Here is an 18,735-nt window from a genome sequence, read left to right as displayed (position 1 = left end):
ATTTTTTAAAAATTTTAAGTTCAAAAAGTAGACAATGAAAGTTTCTCTTCTAGAAACACACTTCAGGGTTAATTATTCTTATGGGTCTTACTTTTATTATCAAGAAAGGCAAACTAAGGAGAAAAAAAGTACATTAAAGGGAAGAGTGAAAAGAATTTCCTCTATAAAACTGTCCCCAATCTACAGAAGTGACTATGTTGGGAGACAATTCTCCATGGGTCTCTTGCAAGCACAGATACTATCTTTCTCCCTGACTGTGTTTTCAAGGATGTCTGTATAGCCAAATAGCCTTGGTAGGGAGATATAAGGTATCTCTTTGGAACAAAGCACAGACATGTTTATTGTCCATTGTAAAAGATTCAGGTTCCCTAACTTGGGGTTCCTCTCCTGTAACACAAGCTACTGCATGTGGAGTGTCACTTGACCCTCTTCACAGCACCCTATGGAAAAATGGAGCTTAGGGAACCAATGTAAAATAATACTCTAGCAACTGCGATTTCCCTTGCTTCTCACCCAGGAGTCCTGTGTCTTCTGCCAGCATCCATGACATTGGGAGAGTTAACTTGTTGGCTTGACATATATTTTTGTGAACATGTCTCCTTAAGCCACTTTTAACTGCAAAATGTGTTGGTTTTTCTCACCTCCACTGCTCCAACCCCTGGCCTATCAACCAACTGTTCTTGAGCATCTCCATTTATTTATTCCCTGCCACAAACAACCAACAGATACAATCACCCATCATCAATCGTACAGAATTCCCAAAATATATACATGCATTGTTTCCCTTCTGAAGAAAATGATACTTTGCTCTCTGCAAGGATCATGCTATCTTCAGGGAGAAAAGTAAGTGAAGCCAAGCTCTAAGAGAGTGAAAATTCAAGCACCTGCAAAACACACAGCAAAAGCACGTCTGGCAAAAGAATCCAAAGAAAAGGGGGAAATGTAAGGTCAGGGACCCAGAAGTAAACAACCCACCCCTCCGCCCCCAAGCATCAGAATGGAAATGCCGACACTCGATTAATCTAGAACATGAAAATCAATCTCTCCCACAGACTGGGCAGACACCTCTGCCATGTGAGTGCACAGCATTTCCAGGTTTACTGGCAGGCAAGTTACAACAGAGCCTTTGGGGATTTGTCCTGTGTCTCATCTTCCATCTGGAAAGAAAGCTGGCATCATTTTCAGAACAATACTCTTTGAGATCAAGGAAATGACCTGAGACTGCAGCATGACAATAGTTGGCGAGGAAAAAAAAATCATTGACAAGAAAGTAAGCCCAGACATTACAACTGAAAAGTGACGGAATTTCTGTCAAAGTCTTTCCCACTGAGATTGATTCTCACTGGCTGGGACGAAACCCCTTGAAGGCTCAGGCACAGTGTAACCTCTCTGAGAGCTCTGAATGGACGAAATGTGAAAGGGAGGAACACACAGAAACTTACCCAATGGTCGGGCTGATGTTGTGGTCAAAGTGATCCTGGACAAATCGACACACAATGCTTGACTTCCCAACCCCGGTGTCCTGGAAGAGAATGAGGACACACCATGAATACCAACGGTGCCAATTATAACCTAGTATAAACACAGAACAAGTGGACAGAGATGTCATTTCTGGTTAATTGTGGGTGTGGGGTGGGGGAGTAAGGGGGCCCGCGGGTATATTTTCTTCTATTTCTTACCAGTAATTTCTATAATGAAATTGTATTGCTTTCACAGAAAGAAAAGAAGATGGTAAAAGTAAGTTTTAGAAACATGTCCTACATATACACAATAATTAAACTAGAACTGGCATGTCCACAATACATATATTTCCAGAAATTTGGAGATTTTTAGAGTAGTCTAGAGAAGTTTGGCAAAATACCACATTATTTTGGTAGAGACAGAATTGACTTTGTTCAAAACCTCAGTGTTCAGAAAATCTATTTTTCTAGGTATCACCCTGTGAGACCTATGAATTTTAATTTCTGTATTTCTTTTTTGTAAGGTTTTTTCATTGGTGGGGGAGGGAGGGAGGGAAGGAGAGAGAGAGGGAGAGAGAGAGAGAGAAACATCGGTTTGTTATTGCACTTATCTATGCATTCATTGGTTGACTCCTGTATGTGTCCTGACCAGAGATTGAACTTACAATCTTGGTGTATCAGGATGGTGCTCTAACCAACTGAGCTACTTGGCCAAGGCTCTAATTTCTGTATTTCTGACATTTTCTCTTTAGAATCTGATGTTTGCATAATAATCTCCAGTTTTGCTTAATTATCTGAATTCATCTCAGCTCTTTCTCTATTAAATAATTCTCCTAAGCTAATTAGGATAGCGGTCTACTTACACATTGGAAATCAAATACATCTATTTCTATCCAGTCCCTTCCAAAACCTTTGCAAAATGGTTTAAGGAATAAAATATACAAATATACAAGGTCAAAAGATAGGAAAAGAGATAACACCAGACAAGTGAAGTCAATGAAAAGCACTTGGGCAAATGGTCACTGAGAAAGAAGCGTTTGAACCTTAAATGCCTGCAGGAAGGAAAGCTAATGAGAAGCAAGTCAATTCACGCCACAGAATCCTGAATATATTAAGAACTGAAGGAGCAAGCTGAAATCATGGTCAGTGAAAGGTTCACACAGACATACCCTTAGCGTTCCAAGCCACGCACCAGAGAACAGACCCTCCTGAGGGGAGGGCTTGGGCACTTCAGATACAGCTCAAGGGAGCACCTGATGCTGTTCCCTGCCCTGTGCAAGCCCAGACAGCAGAGGCGAAGATTCCCATCCTGGTAAGAGGTAAAACTGCAGATCCTGATGCTTAGAGTCCCCCGACTAAAGGCCACATGTGCACCAGTTGACAAGCCTCAGTGCAAACAGAGCATTTGGTACTTTAGTCTTATAAAAAGAAACAACTAAGAAATACCAGACCTTTATACACACAACAAAAAAGCAGGATGCTCATTCAGAAAGTAAGGCTGATCTTACTCCCTCAGAAATTAAAAATACAATGGTAGAAATGGAAATTTCAAAGGAAGAGTTACAAAACCAAGTTGGGAGATTGTCCAGAAAGGAGAACAAAGCAGTTGCCAGTAACTCCTCTTCCCAGAGGGGTGACAAGGCCAAAAGATGCGAGGTCTGCATACTATCAACACAGAAGTCCTCATCAAACGGTGCTTACCTGAAAGGATCATGGACACATTTTGAGATCTATAAGTGAAAGGGGAAGGAGACATATTTAACCGAAAAAGAAAAAAAAAATTGTCATACAGGACTTAGTTTAGAGGTACAACTTTAAAAGTGTAAATATGAAAGAGAAAATGTTGAAACTCAGAGAGATGTGTTTTTCTTTAGACACAAATATGAAATAAGATTTGAAATACCAACTGGCAATCTGAATTAGTTTTACTCCTTCTTGCTCCTATGTTTAGGGGACAATTCTAGCAAACCTCAGGGAAGAGGGGCATCGGCTGGCGATACTCATCAGAAATTCATTCTCCAGAGGTCTCCCGTGCCAGTGAGAGCGGCCTTCGGGTTCTGAGCCATAATAAAACAACTGCACCAAGAGCCATTTATCTGCAGTGAGCAGATCGATGTGCAGAGTTCAGAGAGGAGACGACAGAATTAAAGCTTCAGCTCCTCAGATTCCAAATCAATGCCGCTGCTGTTTCTGAGCTGCACTGCACCCTCACTATGGATTCCGGCTAATGTTCCCCGCACTCCCCCAAACCGCAACTCAGTTCTTTTCATCTCAGTTGCTCTTAAAATCCCCTGTGGATGGGTGGCTCCTGGCCCTCCTTTGAAACTGAAGAACTGTGCTGCCTTAACCTTGAAGACAAGGACAACCCACTCTCTTACAAAGTGAACCGTTTTCTGCAAACTGCCAACACTGACCACACTAATTTTTATTTTATCATCGCCATGTTCATGGGGTGCAACCCCTCCCCGACAGTACACAGCTTCTAAATTTATTATTCCACAAGAAATGCTAAGTCATTCATCTCTGGCCTCTCTGAGCATTTGAAGCCATTTCCACAAGGGGAAGGCAGGTTAATGCGAGGGTCTGTCTTGTCCCTCTCCAGACCTCTCTATCACAGTTTAGGAATTCTCTTTCTCAGGATGCTACTATGCATCCATTGTCCACTGGCCCAGCAAGCAATCATCAAGTGCTACCTTCCACGTGCCGACTGTAGGCAAGCCCTGACCAATGGGTGATAACCTGGCCCCTCCCCAGCTTCCTGGTCTCAGATCCCAGAGAGAGAGGCCTTCCCGGGTTCTGAGCTATAATAAAACAACTGCACAGAAAGCCGTTTATCTGCAGTGCGCAGATCAATGTGCAGAGGTCGGAGGTCCACAACCATGAAAGTGCCTGACAGAGGCAAGTTCCTGCACACAGGGGTGGGCAGGGCTGCTCTGCCTGTGGCTAACCCACGGCCCAGAGATCAGGAGACAAATCCTTACCTCCCAAGTGTTTTGCTTTTTTGGCCCTCCTTGGTGTCCTTTCAACTTACACCAGGCCCACCCTACTCCCAAGCTGAGAAAAACATCCCCCTGAAATGCCCCTAGTTCAGTCCAGGCCCAAGCGGCCCTCCCCGCTGTGAGCTGCATGGCATTTACTCTCTGTGGTTGGCCTTGGGAGTGCAGGCTTTGGCTACAGCAAGTGTCTGCACAGTCAGAACTCTGCTCTAAGAAGCACATTTTGGAGTCTATCCATTCACTCTATCCAAGGGCTCTGCTCAAAACTGGCTCTAAATCCCCAAAACAGCCAAGCAGCTCCTGCAAAGGTGACCCTCAAAACACCCCTGAAGATGAAAAATTCAAAAGCCATCTTATTCATCTCTACTCATCAACTTCTACAGACAACTCAAGCTACATCACCAGCTTTTCTGAATCGTTCAAGCAGCAAACCTGCTCAAATTTGGATTTAACAATCAGTTCTTCGGTCAAATACACTCAGTGTCTCTTCCTTTTACAACTTCTTTTCTTATACATTTGATAGGAAAAAAATAACAGGACAAAAGAATAGGCAACGTTTTAGTTTGTTTCAGAAAAGAAATATTCTTACAAAAAAAACCAGCCTTCAATCATCTCTGGCCAGTGGCTTTGTGAGGGCTCAAGAAATGACCTCCAGAACCTCCTTCTCCCAGGCCCCTGCTGTTCCCCTGCTGGCCACGAGGGGAAGGCCCTGCTCAAGGATTGCTGCGGTGGCCTGAAGCCAGGAGACTGGGCAATTTTCATGAATCACTCAGCTTCGTGATTTCCTTTCCCTGAAGGAACCTCATTCAGACATGACACATACACAAGAGGAAAACGTTGCCTGTGAGTCATGACTATCACACAGGAACACATACAGGTTTAAAGCAGGAAGAGAGAAGAAAGCCTACTGGGTGAATAAAGGAGTCAGTGAAGAAAGAGAAAGGATGAGAGAGGAGGATCACGGCTGCCCACCATTCTCTAAAGGCCCCCGTATTTGTAGTGGACTTATAGCAATGGAAGGAAATTAGTCTATGCATGTATTTTTCCATTCTATGACAATGTCGTAGCCCATCTTGTCAAATCTCCTAGTTTTGCAAAAGAGGAAGCTGTGTGACTTCCTCAAGGTCACACAGCTGGCTGATAGAGTCATAACCAAATTTTCTGAGTCCCACTGAAAACCTCTTAAGGTTCTGACCAAGTTAAATCGCCTCCCTGCCAAAGGTACAGTGTCCATTGCTTCAAGTGAAAAAGTCCATTTTCTAGAATTCACAGGAATACTTTTATTACTGCTTTCCAGTTTTACCTTCCATAGTAGTATCCTGTGTTCTCAAGATACAGCCGCTAGGTGTTTTGTTGTTGTTGCCAACTACTGGAGAGGTAGAATTAAATCAAGTCTGATTCCACAAATCAGGAATAAAGTTTGCTAAATCCTGCCTCAGGGATAACCAGTGTTTCATTGTATCCCATGTAAGGTAGATGTCAGATGCATTCTGAAGACTAGCAATTAATCCCAACTAATTGGGAACTGGATCTCTCATGATATTCCTCCCATATACATTATTTATTGGGGCTCATTAAAACAATTCTCTGAGAACAACTTACTCTGAGACATGACAATCTGCTTTTGGCCACGTAAAAACTCTAAGCATTATCTGATTCACTCCTGGACTCCTGAAACGGGCTTCTGGTAGGAATTCCCACCTCCTAAGATAAAGAATAGTAAATCCTACGCAGATATATCACTGCTACCTAATCCTCTCTGATGAAACACATCACCAATCAATTCAGAACACATTATGTTATGGCCTCAAAATCTTTTCAATCCAGCTCTGCAGAGAATCACTACAACTCAGAACAAATGGCTGTCCTCTCCCATCGCTGACTGTCCCCACTCCAACCTCACTAAGTGCTGCTCTGCAGCTGTTTTGGACATCTTTATAGGTGGTAAGGTTTTGGAGGAAACTAACCAGGAAAATACAAAGTTGATAACATTATAAATCAACATGCCTCCTATGGAAAGGAAATCACAAACCATAACAAGACACATAGATACAGGAATTCCATTCCTAAGATTAATTAAAAGAAGGAAAAATGATCACAAAAAAGTTAATTGAAGTATTATTTATAAAAATTAGAAATGGCCTAAAATTAACTATAAATTAAATCAATGATACTATGCATAAACAGTAATCTTTTGTTGTTGTTGTTAATCCTCACCTGAGAATATTTTTTCCCCCATTGCTTTTCAGAGAGAGTGGACGGGAGGGAGAAGGAAAGAGAGAGGGAAACATCAATGTGAGAGAGACATATCGATTGACTGCCTTCTACATGCGCTTCAACCAGAACCAGGGATGGAACCTAAAACCCAGGCATGTGCTCTTGACCAGGAATCAAACCTGAGACCCTTCAGTGGGTGGGTTGACACTCTAACTACTGAACACCACTGGCGAGGGAAACACTAATCTTTTTTTTAAATATGTTTTTATTTATTTCAGAGAGAGGAAGGGAGAGGGAGAGAGATAGAAACATCAATGATGACAGAGAATCATTGATCAGCTGCCTCCTGCATGCCCCCTACTGGGGATCGAGCCCACAACCTGGGCATGTACACTGACCAGGAACCAAACTGTGGCCTCCTAGTTTCATGGGTCAATGCTCAACCATTGAACCACACTGGCTGTGTCAACAGTAATCTTTAAGCTTTCATTTCATGTTTATCAAAATGTGAAAGAATGATACTATGTATATGTAATCCTTTGAAATCAAAAGCTAACTAATTCAAAGTGCTTTGTATGTACTTAGGTGGTTATTAATGAGATAAAAGAATAAAAGGAAATAATTCAAGTAAGAATAAATTAAAAATTCTGAAGCTCATGACCTGCTGTAATGCAGTCACTATTTTTGCCCATCTCTCCTTTTTAAGCCATTTGACCTTAAAATTCCTCCACAAAATCTGGTCTTCTTCTAGAATTTCCAGTTTCCAAGTCATCGTCGTCGTCGTCGTCGTCGTCATCATCATCATCATCATCATCACCCATCCAGTTGTTCAAGACAGAAGCCTGGGAGTTGCCCTTGACATCAATCTTCTTCAGCAGCCATACCCAATCAAGCACTAACTCCTGACCATTTCTTCCCAAAGAGCTTCGAATTTTTATTCTTCTTTTCATCTCCGCTGGTACTATCTCAGTTCAACAGGGGTATACTTCAATGTTCTCCCCAAGTTTCCCAAATCTCTAATCCCTACCAAATCTTTGCATCAGAATGAACATCTGATCACACCACTACTTCTGATAACTTCTCAGTACTCCGGGGAGACCAAATCCTAACCATGGTCCACAAGGCTCTGTATAACTGGACCCTTGCCCCGCCCCATCTTCTTCCCCTACCCCTCGGACCTTGTATTCCAGTCACAGCAGTCTTTTATCATTTCTCATTTCTATAAAAAAGATGTGAAAAGAGCAGAATACAATTATCCTATAACATGAGTCATGGAAATGATAAATCCAGCATCTGGTCTAGGAATCAGAGAAAATCCATGTAGCAAGGAGTTTTGCATTCATTTATTTGTTTCATTCAGCCATCCATTTATTTGTTTAGACTTTAAGCTTTGCATGCTTCTAAAAAGTCTTGTCTTAAACGTTGATAAGGGGTTAAATTTAGGAGGACTGCAGAGGTCAGCCAGATCTTGTGAGTGGAGATAAACAAGATAAGGAGAGAAAGAGGCAGAATCACAGAATGACAAATGGTTTGATCCTTTCACCCCAAAGGTGAGGGAAGCCAACAGCGGCGCAGAGCCCGACCCAGTGGAGTAAAGGTCTCGTCAAGGACACTGGACACAGCCACCATCCCCCACCCCCTTGCACACAAAGGCCTGTGTGAAGACAAACTGGAGGCAGATGCAGAGAGGAGTGCCTGGTGATAGGGGGCAGTGCCACTCACACCTGGCTATTTTTTCCTCTTTGGGAAGATGGAGGAGAAATCTGGAGGAAGTGTGTGCTGCTGCAGAAGAGAGGAGGTCATGAGGGAAAGAGTTTCCGTTTCCTGGATCTGTCATGAGGGAAAGAGTTTCCGTTTCCTGAATCTGTAGGGCACCACAATAGGGCTTCATCACCACACCTTGTACCAGAAGACCAGGTCCCAGTCATCCAGGCCAGTGAAACCCAGGGTCCTTTTGACTTTGATTAAATTTAGCTTCAAATCCTAGCTTTAGAAGTTATGTACATGTGCCTTATAGAGACCCAGGATAACCAGCAACCCCGGAGGCAGCAGAACACAGTAGCCTGGACCTGACTAATGATCACAAGTCCAGACCTCTGGCAGGCTAAAGACAACATTTTGACTTAAGTTATGTTTCAGTTCCTGAACTCTACGGCGGAGTGACCCCCTGGCTACTTTCCCATGAGACCAGAGAGATGCCAGAGCTGTCCTCAAGACCTAAAGAAATGCTTTATTACCTTCACCTCACCTCCAACCAATCAGCTCCCAGCACCACCCTGAGCCCTCTAACCTACAGTGTCTTGTGATTTTGCCCTATATAATCTGTGACTTACAAGACATCGGGGAGTTCATCCTTTAAGCATTAGCTTCCCGTTCTCCTGGGTGGTGCCATTAGTAATAAAATACCCAACCTTTCTCCACTGCGGTTCTCGGTGTTTAGAGTATGCCTCTGCTAGTACGGGTGAATGAACTCTCTCTGCTCTATAACACCAGCGCTCCCCAATGGCAATACCAGCCAATTTCACAACCCAAAACCTGGGTCCACCCAGAACAGAAAACAGAATGGAAGTCAACACAAAGGAATATGCCTCTGCCAGGCTCAGGAATCAAATCCGGGAAGCTCTGCAGTCGGCACTTAGAGGCTTCAAAGAAATCCCACAGAAATGCAGCACAAATTCTATATGAATCCACTTTTTTAAAGCTCTGGCCAAGGTGGAGAGCATACACACATCCCTTCCACTTCTCTGCACTGGAATTATAACAAAGCAACTATGAAAACTCCAGTCACACACACCCTTTACAAAAGTCAAAGACCACTGCTTCTGAGGAAACTAAATTGACTGAACTGAGGACTCAAGGTCAGAGTCCCACACATCACTCCCAGAGCTTCCACTGTGCTCCCTGGAGATCTCCGATACCGCATTCTGATTCTGTGTTTACAACTCCCTTCCCACAGGAGGACTGAAGCACTTTGTTCCTGGATACCTTTCAAGGTTATACTACAATTATACATGTAATGGGCCTATTGGCCTCTGAGCCCTAAATAGTGTCTTGCTGGTATAAAATAATTCCTATACATCCCCAGCACATTTTACCAGATTCTTTAGCACTGAAAATGGTTCAGTATTTATCAACCAAAGGAACCACTACAAAAAAAAAAAAAAAAAAAAAAAAGCCATAAAAGCAAAAAACATCACTAAATCCAAATCCATAATATGCTTGTTTCATTACCACATATTCTATCAGATTTCCTCTGGTGGTGGTGAGAACTCTATCCAAGCAGAGTAAATCTCAGCCTGCACGCTATGTTCTTAGGAAAAAGTGAGCTAACAATGCAAGAAAATCCAACTCTAGGCATCTTACTGTGTTTAGGAAACCATACCACAAAATTATTTGAGAGAAACACAATATAAGTAAAAAGCTCCTGAGCATTCCCAGAAACAACTCGGCAATTCCTCATCATGGTAATTTTGAAAAATGCCAATGGTGCATATTATAACAAATGTCTTAAATCCATTTACAAAGGGGAACTAACTATATATATGACAAAAATGAAACTAAATTGTCATACCGAAAAAGGTGGGGTGAGGGCATGAGTGGGGGGGTGGAGGGGCAATGGGGGGATAAGGACACATATGTAATACCTTAATCAATAAAGAAAAAAGAAAAAGGTGGGTTCTGCCCCAAGTCTGATAGTCATTAGATTTTGTTTTCTCTATCTCATGGGGAAAAAACAACGTATAGACCTAATTTTTAATATATTAATAGCATTAATGAATTGAAGCATTAAGGTTAATGCCCCCATGGAAATTAGTAAACATAACTTAGAAATTCCACAATCCTCTAGATATTTATATAAAAAAATAATTTAGCCTGGCCAGTATGGCTCAGTGGTTGAGGGTCAACCTATGAACCAGGAGGTAATGGTTCGCTTCCTGATCAGGGCATATGCCTGGGTCCTCGGCTCAATCTCCAGTAGGGGGTATGCAGGAGGCAGCCGATAGATGATTGTTTCTCATCATTGATGTTTCTATCTCTCTTTCTCTTTTCCTCTCTGAAATCAATAAAAATAAATTTTAAAATTTATAGAAAAGAGAATTTTAAATAATAATAGCAATAATAATCTAAAGTCCACATACAGAGAATAAGATGCAAAAATGACTAGGAGAGACTAGTAGGGGAATCCTACTAGAGAATATGAAGAAATATGCAGAAATGAGGAGCATAAAAGCACAAAAAATAAATTATTAAATGGTTCAAAAAGAAACAGAGACACACATATTCTCTTACTTTATTCATTCAGTCCTCACCACAACCCTTTGTAAAAGGGAGGATAGATGGCATTGTCCATATTTCCCACATAAGGAGAATATGATCTTAAAGTTTATGTGGCCCTAGCCAGTTTGGCTCAGTAGATAGAGCATAGGCCTGCAGAGTGGGGGGGGGCCCAGGTTCCATTCCAGTCAAGGGTACATGCCCGGGGTTTCAGGCTTGATCCCCATTGTGGGGCATGCAGGAGGCAGCAGATCAATGATTCTCTGTCACCATTGATGTTTCTATCTCTCTCTTCCTCTCCATTCCTCTCTGAAATAAAATTTTTTAAAAAGTTTATGTGAATTGCCTGCAATCCTATAGAGTAGTAAAAGCACAAACAAAATTCAGAATTCCCTTTCCCCATATCTAGCACTCTGTTCGCCAAACAAACCCTCTCTCTTCAGAAAGCATACATCCATTCACACATCCATTCATTTATTCAGTGTCTATGCAGTCAGCAATATGCAAGGACAAGAGATAAGAAGATAAAATCCTGATTCCTCCAGTCAGGATACTTACACATCAGACTTAAACTTTACAAAAGAACCAGACAGGGTAAGGGTGATAGTGACTGAGATTATCATACAGGTAAACATCAATACGTCACCTAGATGGCTGATGGCTGTGTTCCAAAAGTGCATTTGTTGGCTAATCATTTGAAATTCAGATACTCGTTTTTCACTGAAATAATGCTGTAAATAAATAATGATTACTTCCCAAACGTATGCTGAACTGTACTCTACAAGGAAGAACCTGATACCCATGTTTATCATTGTTTCCATAGGAAACTTACTCTAATTTCAAACTGGGGATTTCGGCCAGTGGGAACCAGACTCCCAGGCCTATAATACAAAGAGAATGCCCCAGGAGAGTAAGATCTTGGGGGAATGAATGGTCTGTGGACTTGGGTTCCAGTAATACTGCCAATAGTACAAACTTTTCATAGGAACAGCAGTGGTCAAAATAGTAATAACGGCAATGACAAAAGCTGACATTTACTGAACACATAAAAAGTTCCAGGCACCCAGCTAGGTATTTTACATGGAAAAGCATCAGCTATTACTCTTCAAGGGTTGCTTCTGCTCCATTATATCGTTTCTACCCTCCTGGGACTCCAATTATGCCTGCATTTATCTTTTTTACCTTATCATGTATATCTCTTATATTTTCTCATTTTCCATTTTTTGTCTGAATTTCAGTTTGGAGATTTCATTCTGAGCTACTTTTTAGTTCTTTCTACAGATGTATCTAACATGAGAGTAATCCCATTTATTGATTTCCTAATATCAATTATTATATTTATTCTATTGTAAAATGTTCATGGTACAGTTTTCAATTGCTTGCCAAATTCTGACTTCATGGCTTTTATTTCCTTAAACATATTAAACATACATATTTTAAAGTTCATGTTTGATAATTCCATTATCTTGATTCCCTGTGGGTTCAATTCTATTATCTGTGGGGAGGCGTTCAGTCATTGGCTTGTCTCCCCATATCTTTGGTCAGGTCTAATTAGTCTTAGCAGCACCATTTTAGAGAAGGAAATCAGAACAATTTGTCCAAGGACATGATGTTAAAGCTAAGACTCCACCCAAGATCTTCTCTGACTCTTTGATGAGTGTTTAAAAACGAGAAGTGGCTTCTAGGACATCATCCATCCCAAAGAAACTAATACTAGTAAGAAAATATTTATAATACTTTTAAAAATGGTTCCCTTTTACTGTTGTAAAATTATTCCAGATTTGGCAGATCTGGTAGATTCCAAAGTTCAGCAATATTTCAGTCATGGAGTGCTGTGGCCCAATGGGTGGGTAGCTTCTTGACCCTGCTGATGGCAAAGAAATGTCCTAGGAGCCAAAGTCAATGACTTATCTATTGGGAATGAGAAACAATGAATACCAGAGGCTCCATCCCTGTCCTCATCCCAGCTCTTAAAAAAATCCTTGTAGTCACCATCTCTCCTCCTGCCTTACTTCTCAGATAAAGAAAAAAGAAAAAAAAAAGAAGGAAGACACTTCTTAAATGGAGAAGAGGAAGGTCCATAACTCCTTCACTTCTGTTGTTCTTCTAATAGCCCTCATTGTTTCTCTGCATTTTCAGAAAGCAATTTGTCCCAATGTGCAAATTCTGTACAGCTAAGCAAAAAATTCGGTTTATGTAATGAATCCTAGAAGGCATGACCTGTTTTTTAAAAAAAAAATTTTAACACTGTTTTTTATTTAAATCATACTTCCTACCAAAGGAACCAACTGTTCTTATGCCACCTTTCTTTCGTCACAAGTAATACACGTGTGGGCTCTTGGATGAGTAACACAGGTCACTAGACAAGTGACATAGATACAGGTTCCCCTTGTCCTAGAGGGAAAATCCACTGATTCCATGAAATACCTGGCCTACACAGGCACCAATCATTGGATTTTATTATATTCCGTAATTTTTTACAAAACCCTCAATATTCCCACTGTTCCTGACTTGCAGATCTAGCAACTAAGGATAAATAATTATCATAATTATAGTAGGCTGCTTCCAAAATGGTTCCCAGTGATTCCCTGTATGTGGCCTGGACCTAATGACTTGCTCCTAAAAAGCAGAATATGACAAAAGTGATAAATGTTACTCCCAAGGTTAGGCTATAAAATACTGTGACTGGCCTTTTTCTCACACGCCCGTTTGCTGCCTCTCACCTGCTTGCTCTAATGAAGCAAGCCACCATGCATGGGGGACCAGAAGGCAAGGAGCTGAGAGAGGCTCCAGCCAATAGCCAGCAGGCCTCAGTGCACACCTACAACAGGCTTCCAGCAACTGCTTCCTGTCACTAACCACCAAGGGAGCTTGAAAGCAGACCCTGCCCCAACTGACACCTGATTGCAGCCTTGTAAGAGACGCTAAGCCAGAAGACCCGTGAACTGTGCCCAGATTCCTGACTCACAAAACCAGGAGATAAGTGCATTTTGTTTTAAGCAGTTATATTTTTTTAGTTGAGGTATAACTGATATATAACATTATTTTCAGGTATACAACATAATAATTCTAAACCATTAAATTTGGGGGCAACAAATAAGTATTATGGATGTTGTGGATAACATTTATTAAGCACTGGCTCTGAACCAATTTTACTTAATCCATACAGCAACCCTAATGAAGTAGGGTTATTACCATTTTGCAGAGTAGGAAATGAAGGTTGAGAGCAGGTCAACACTGTGAGAGATTGAGCCGCAGTGAGAGCAAAGTTGAGGCTCTGCCCTGAGAGCAGTGATTCTGAATATTCCTGTAAGAGTCCACTCTCAGGTCCCTGAGAAAGGAAAGATAGTACATTGCTTTAACTGACAAAACCTATTTAAAGTTATTTAAGCACTGAGGGTAAACCTAAAGCCACCAAGTGAAGCTGTCGTAGATAAAGAGCTAGAGCGTAAAGCAATCATTTAGTCTTAAGGGTAAACCTCTAGAAAAGATACATCTCAGATCAGAAAACAAAAATCTGAAAACTTCAGAATTTTCTGTTAAGATCTCATCACAGGCATCCCAGAGTTGCTTTGAGTAACCATTCACACAGCTCCCTGTGAAGTGTTGCGCCACTTTATTAAGTGCCTTTTCATTGCATTAGGAACATCCTCCTTCGTTTGGCTCATTTCCACCCACTGTGAGTCAACAGGGAACCCAACGTCAGAGGATGGGCTGTTTTGGTTCCTCCTATCTCACCTCCTCCCTCCACACACACAGCATGAGCCTTAGGAGCCATGGCAGGACATTCCAGAGGAAGTGTAGAAATGTTCTCCCACCCAGCAGTTGGGCCAAGACCAGGATGGTTGGTGCTTGAACCTAGAAGATAGAGGGAGAAAGGAAGCATGGAGGACATATCTGGGAGCTTGTTTCCTCATCTCTGCTATTCAGATAATCCTATTAACATACCTCAGAACACTGTTCTAAAGAACAACTCATTAAATTGACCCTAAATCTCAGTGGGGAAAAAATGTGGAATAGCAAACTCTTGGATGAAAGACAAGGCAAACAACAATCTAACAATTTACCTATACCCTCATACCCCCTGCAAATATGTTTATTGGGACCACCTCAGGCTAATGCTGCCTTCTCCTCACCATGCTCTCCCCTTCCAATCAAGGGGCTTCTGAGCAGACACAATCCTGATAACTGACACTTAGACACATCACACCCACAGTACCCAAAGACCATTCAGGGCATTTACCCCTATTAGAATCCAATAGCATTTCTGTTCTTTCAGTACCACCATAAAAAGTGTTAACAAAAAAAGGGCTATGTAGTAAACCTGACAAGCTCAGTGACCAAAAGTAACAAGATGATCTGATCATAAATTCCTAACTGGGCAGGTCATGATGGGTAGTTCCACCCTAGGCCTATAGCTTCCTTAGTGAAAGGTTAATCTTTGCCTTAAGTGAGCCCTATCCAATGTTCTTCTGCATCTAAGGTAACATACCTTTGAAATGCCAGAGTAATCTTTTTCAGACCCCTTGGAGGTGGAACCACCCTCACAGGAGCACATGCACCAAAACTACTCACTGTTATCTTGTTGCCTGCATACCATCTCTATTTACTATAAATGCTCAATGTTAACTATCCTCCACCACCAATATAAAAGAAGTATGTATCTCTCCATTTTTCTTTTTATCCAATCCCGGAAATTTCCCCTCTTTGCTTTCTCCCACCTCCTTAATCTGCCACCCATGGATTTCATGTAACCTTCCTTCAGTGTTCTCCTTTAATTCTAAGTATATATATAAAATGAATTCCATAACTGCCATTCTCCAGAGCATTTTCTCATTCCATTGCGATCTTGCTTCCAGGCACGTCCTCAGTTTGGATCAAATAAACTCTAGTAAACTCTTTACATGTTTTTCTATAGGTTTTGATGTACTTGCATGGACAACAGGCAAAAGTACTTTCCATTCAAGTGAGAGGCAAGGCTATGAACTGAAAAAGCTCTGGGACAAGGACGAGGAGACATCTCACTCCACCTCCCCCCCCCCCCCCCCGCCCCGTTTCCACCAGCCATTCCACCGCATACAAACAAGCAGCATACTGTTGCCACACCTCTAGGATGGGGGTCAGAAATGGATCACAAATGTCAGGCATCCAGTAACCCTCCCCGCCTTGATGATATGTAAACCTGTAGGTAGGCAAGTTTTTCTGGTGAGAAGGTCCTTCATCAGATTCTCAGTGTCACCTCTGACCTAAATATTTTTAAGATCCACTGAAAACACAGATGCCTCTAAGTCCCTTCCATTCTAAGAAGCTGATGGGACACCTCTCAGGCTCCCTTCCTGATCTCTGAATGCCTATGAACACTGAAAAAGACAGAGCTACCACTTCTTATCCATCTCAAATCCACATACTGCCTGATCTCTAAGATTGTAAATTCTGCTTAATCTTCCACTGCCCTATTTCCCGTTCCCAACCACCAGAGCCACCTGGTGAATTCTGAAGATGTTATAAGTTATACAGTCTTGAGATCCTGCCCCCGGTGCTTCACCTTCAGAGCTGAGGTCCCAGCAATGGCGGGCATCAGTCATCCTCATAGGCAGAGAAGGAGGCAAGGGGATGAATGAACTATCAACATACACACACACATGCACACAAGCACCACTTAGAACTTGAAATCAGAAAGGCCAGACCACTTGTGTGACATCAGAAACGAATGAAATGGCTATTGCTGGTTAAGTCCCAGCAAGATCAGATGTCCCTACCACTACAGAACTCATAGTCCTGAAGAACAGACGAGTAAACTAGAGATACCATGATGAGTGCTATGATGGGGAAACAAAGGGACATCTAACCCCCATTTGAGAGGTCAGGGAAGGCTTCGTGGAGGCAGGGGCATTACATCAAAAACCAAAAGCACAAATTAACCAGGCAAGGTGAGGAGCAGGATTGGAAAATGGAGGAAGAGAGAAAGGGGAGGAGAATTCCAGCAACATGACAAGCAAGGGCCATGGAAAGGGGAAAATGGCAAAGATGCCTCCCCATGATCATGTGGCTGCCCCTTCTGCCTCTTCCTTTGACTCTGCTCTGACTGGAAGGAATTGTCCTTAAAGAGGCTCCCTAACCCAAGGCTCTATCTCCCCACTTCGGACATTCCTGAACATGTCCCTGCAGGGAATCTGAAGCACATGTGTGCACATATACACATGCACACACACATGCATATCTGTGCACATGCATGCATATACACACACAGACCCTCTACAGGCACCATTCCACTGGCCTGCTGTGCACCATCCTGGATTATCCTATTGTCCACTTGGCTAAAGCAGGGATGATATTTCCCAGAAGCCCCCTTCTCTGTAGGGTTCTGGGTTACAGTTGGCCAAAAGGAAAATCTGCAGGAAGTCAAGCCCAGCCGATACTCTGAAGGTCTTCAGCATACTAGTAGGATAAAGCTCCCAGCAGAGCCTACTTGCATGTCCACCTCCTCTCCCGACAGCAGCCCCCGGAATCATTCCTTGTATGACTCAATGAATATTCCCAGAGGTACTGTAGGTAAACATCCTATATGTAGTGTAAACATTCCATAAAGTAACAGTCTCCAAACTGCTTTGATTGCACATCCCTGAATGCAGAAAAAGTTTGTATGTATCCTCTAATATGTGTATATTTATTTATAAATGGTATTCATATATGACTGTACTAAGATACTATACAATGTATAAAACATATACAGAAATGGAAATTTTAAAAGAATGACATATCAATCAGGGTCTTCTCAATACAGTGCCGCTGAAGTATAGCTATTACTTCCCACTGCACATTGAAGCTGCAAGTGCCCCCCCCCCCCCAAACTCTAGATTTCACATCTCTGTGCTCAAAGAGCCTCGCAGGTGTTACAGACAGACTTATAACAACCGCACGCAGCACTGGGGGAGAGAACTCTCATGCAGAGGCTGGGAAACAGGCAGAGCAGAAGCTCCCTGAAGCCAGAACCATGACACATGAAGCAAGGCTGTAGGCAGCCATCCTGTAACCTCCTGCCAGAGAAAATAGGAAGCAACTGTGCAGAGAGAATGAAGTCCAGGAGCCCAAGACAGCCCTCCAGGACAGCCAGTGATCCTAGTACATCCCATCTCCCTGAGGCCCAGCTGCATTCCTGCTGTTGGGCTCCATGGGACATTCTGCACTTTTTCTTTCTTTAATTGGGCCTCATGGCATGTTGTCCTGATGTCCACTAGCAACACACCAGCAGGCTGCCCCACCTTCAGCTTGACCACCAGGAGGAAACAGCCCTAAGGATTTTATAGATGAGCCCTGGTCATGTTACACATCCCTAGGCCCCTTCCCACTGGGCTTCTTCCCTTTGCCGTCGCACATTACACATACTATGTTTTTACAGGCACTAATTAGCTCAAGGTGGTTTCTCCGACAAGTATTATTAGTCCGTCTGCCCCTGGCCACAGCACCAGGAGCACTCACTCGATTGAGCATATCTCATTTGCATCATGAGCCACAACCAGGCATTATAATACGTGCACCCAGAATCTAAGTTACAGAAAGCTACGGGCACCCTCTAATTTGTCAGAGAATGTTCATTTCCATAGTCTAGCTTTACAAAAATACAACTGATTGACTTTGTTTTCTTCTAAAATGAAATAAAGTATATGCTAGGAAAGAGGATTACTTGCTCCAAGAGTGAGATCATCATTCTGGTTTGGACGCTTTTGTCTGTTAATGTTTTGACTCTGGGGAGCAACGATTTGCCACCCCCACCTCCTCCACCAAAT

The 18,735-nt window shown here is 42.4% G+C and overlaps 1 protein-coding gene across 3 annotated transcripts in view; it reads right to left on the bottom strand.

The window, feature by feature from the left end:
• RAB31 (RAB31, member RAS oncogene family) overlaps positions 1 to 18,735 on the bottom strand; it is a 129,631-nt gene that overhangs the window by 79,235 nt on the left and 31,661 nt on the right. For all 3 annotated transcript variants that reach the window (XM_081096869.1, XM_081096870.1, XM_081096871.1), the window contains one exon: positions 1,443 to 1,522. In XM_081096869.1, coding sequence (XP_080952995.1) covers positions 1,443 to 1,522 — 80 coding nt within the window. The remainder of the gene's footprint in view (positions 1 to 1,442; positions 1,523 to 18,735) is intronic.

This window comes from Myotis nattereri (assembly GCF_964212035.1).
Source record: "Myotis nattereri genome assembly, chromosome: 8".
In the NCBI taxonomy this organism is placed as follows: Eukaryota; Metazoa; Chordata; class Mammalia; order Chiroptera; family Vespertilionidae; genus Myotis; species Myotis nattereri.
Note: the sequence above shows the minus strand (reverse complement) of the source record. Positions and strands in the feature narration are given on the sequence as shown.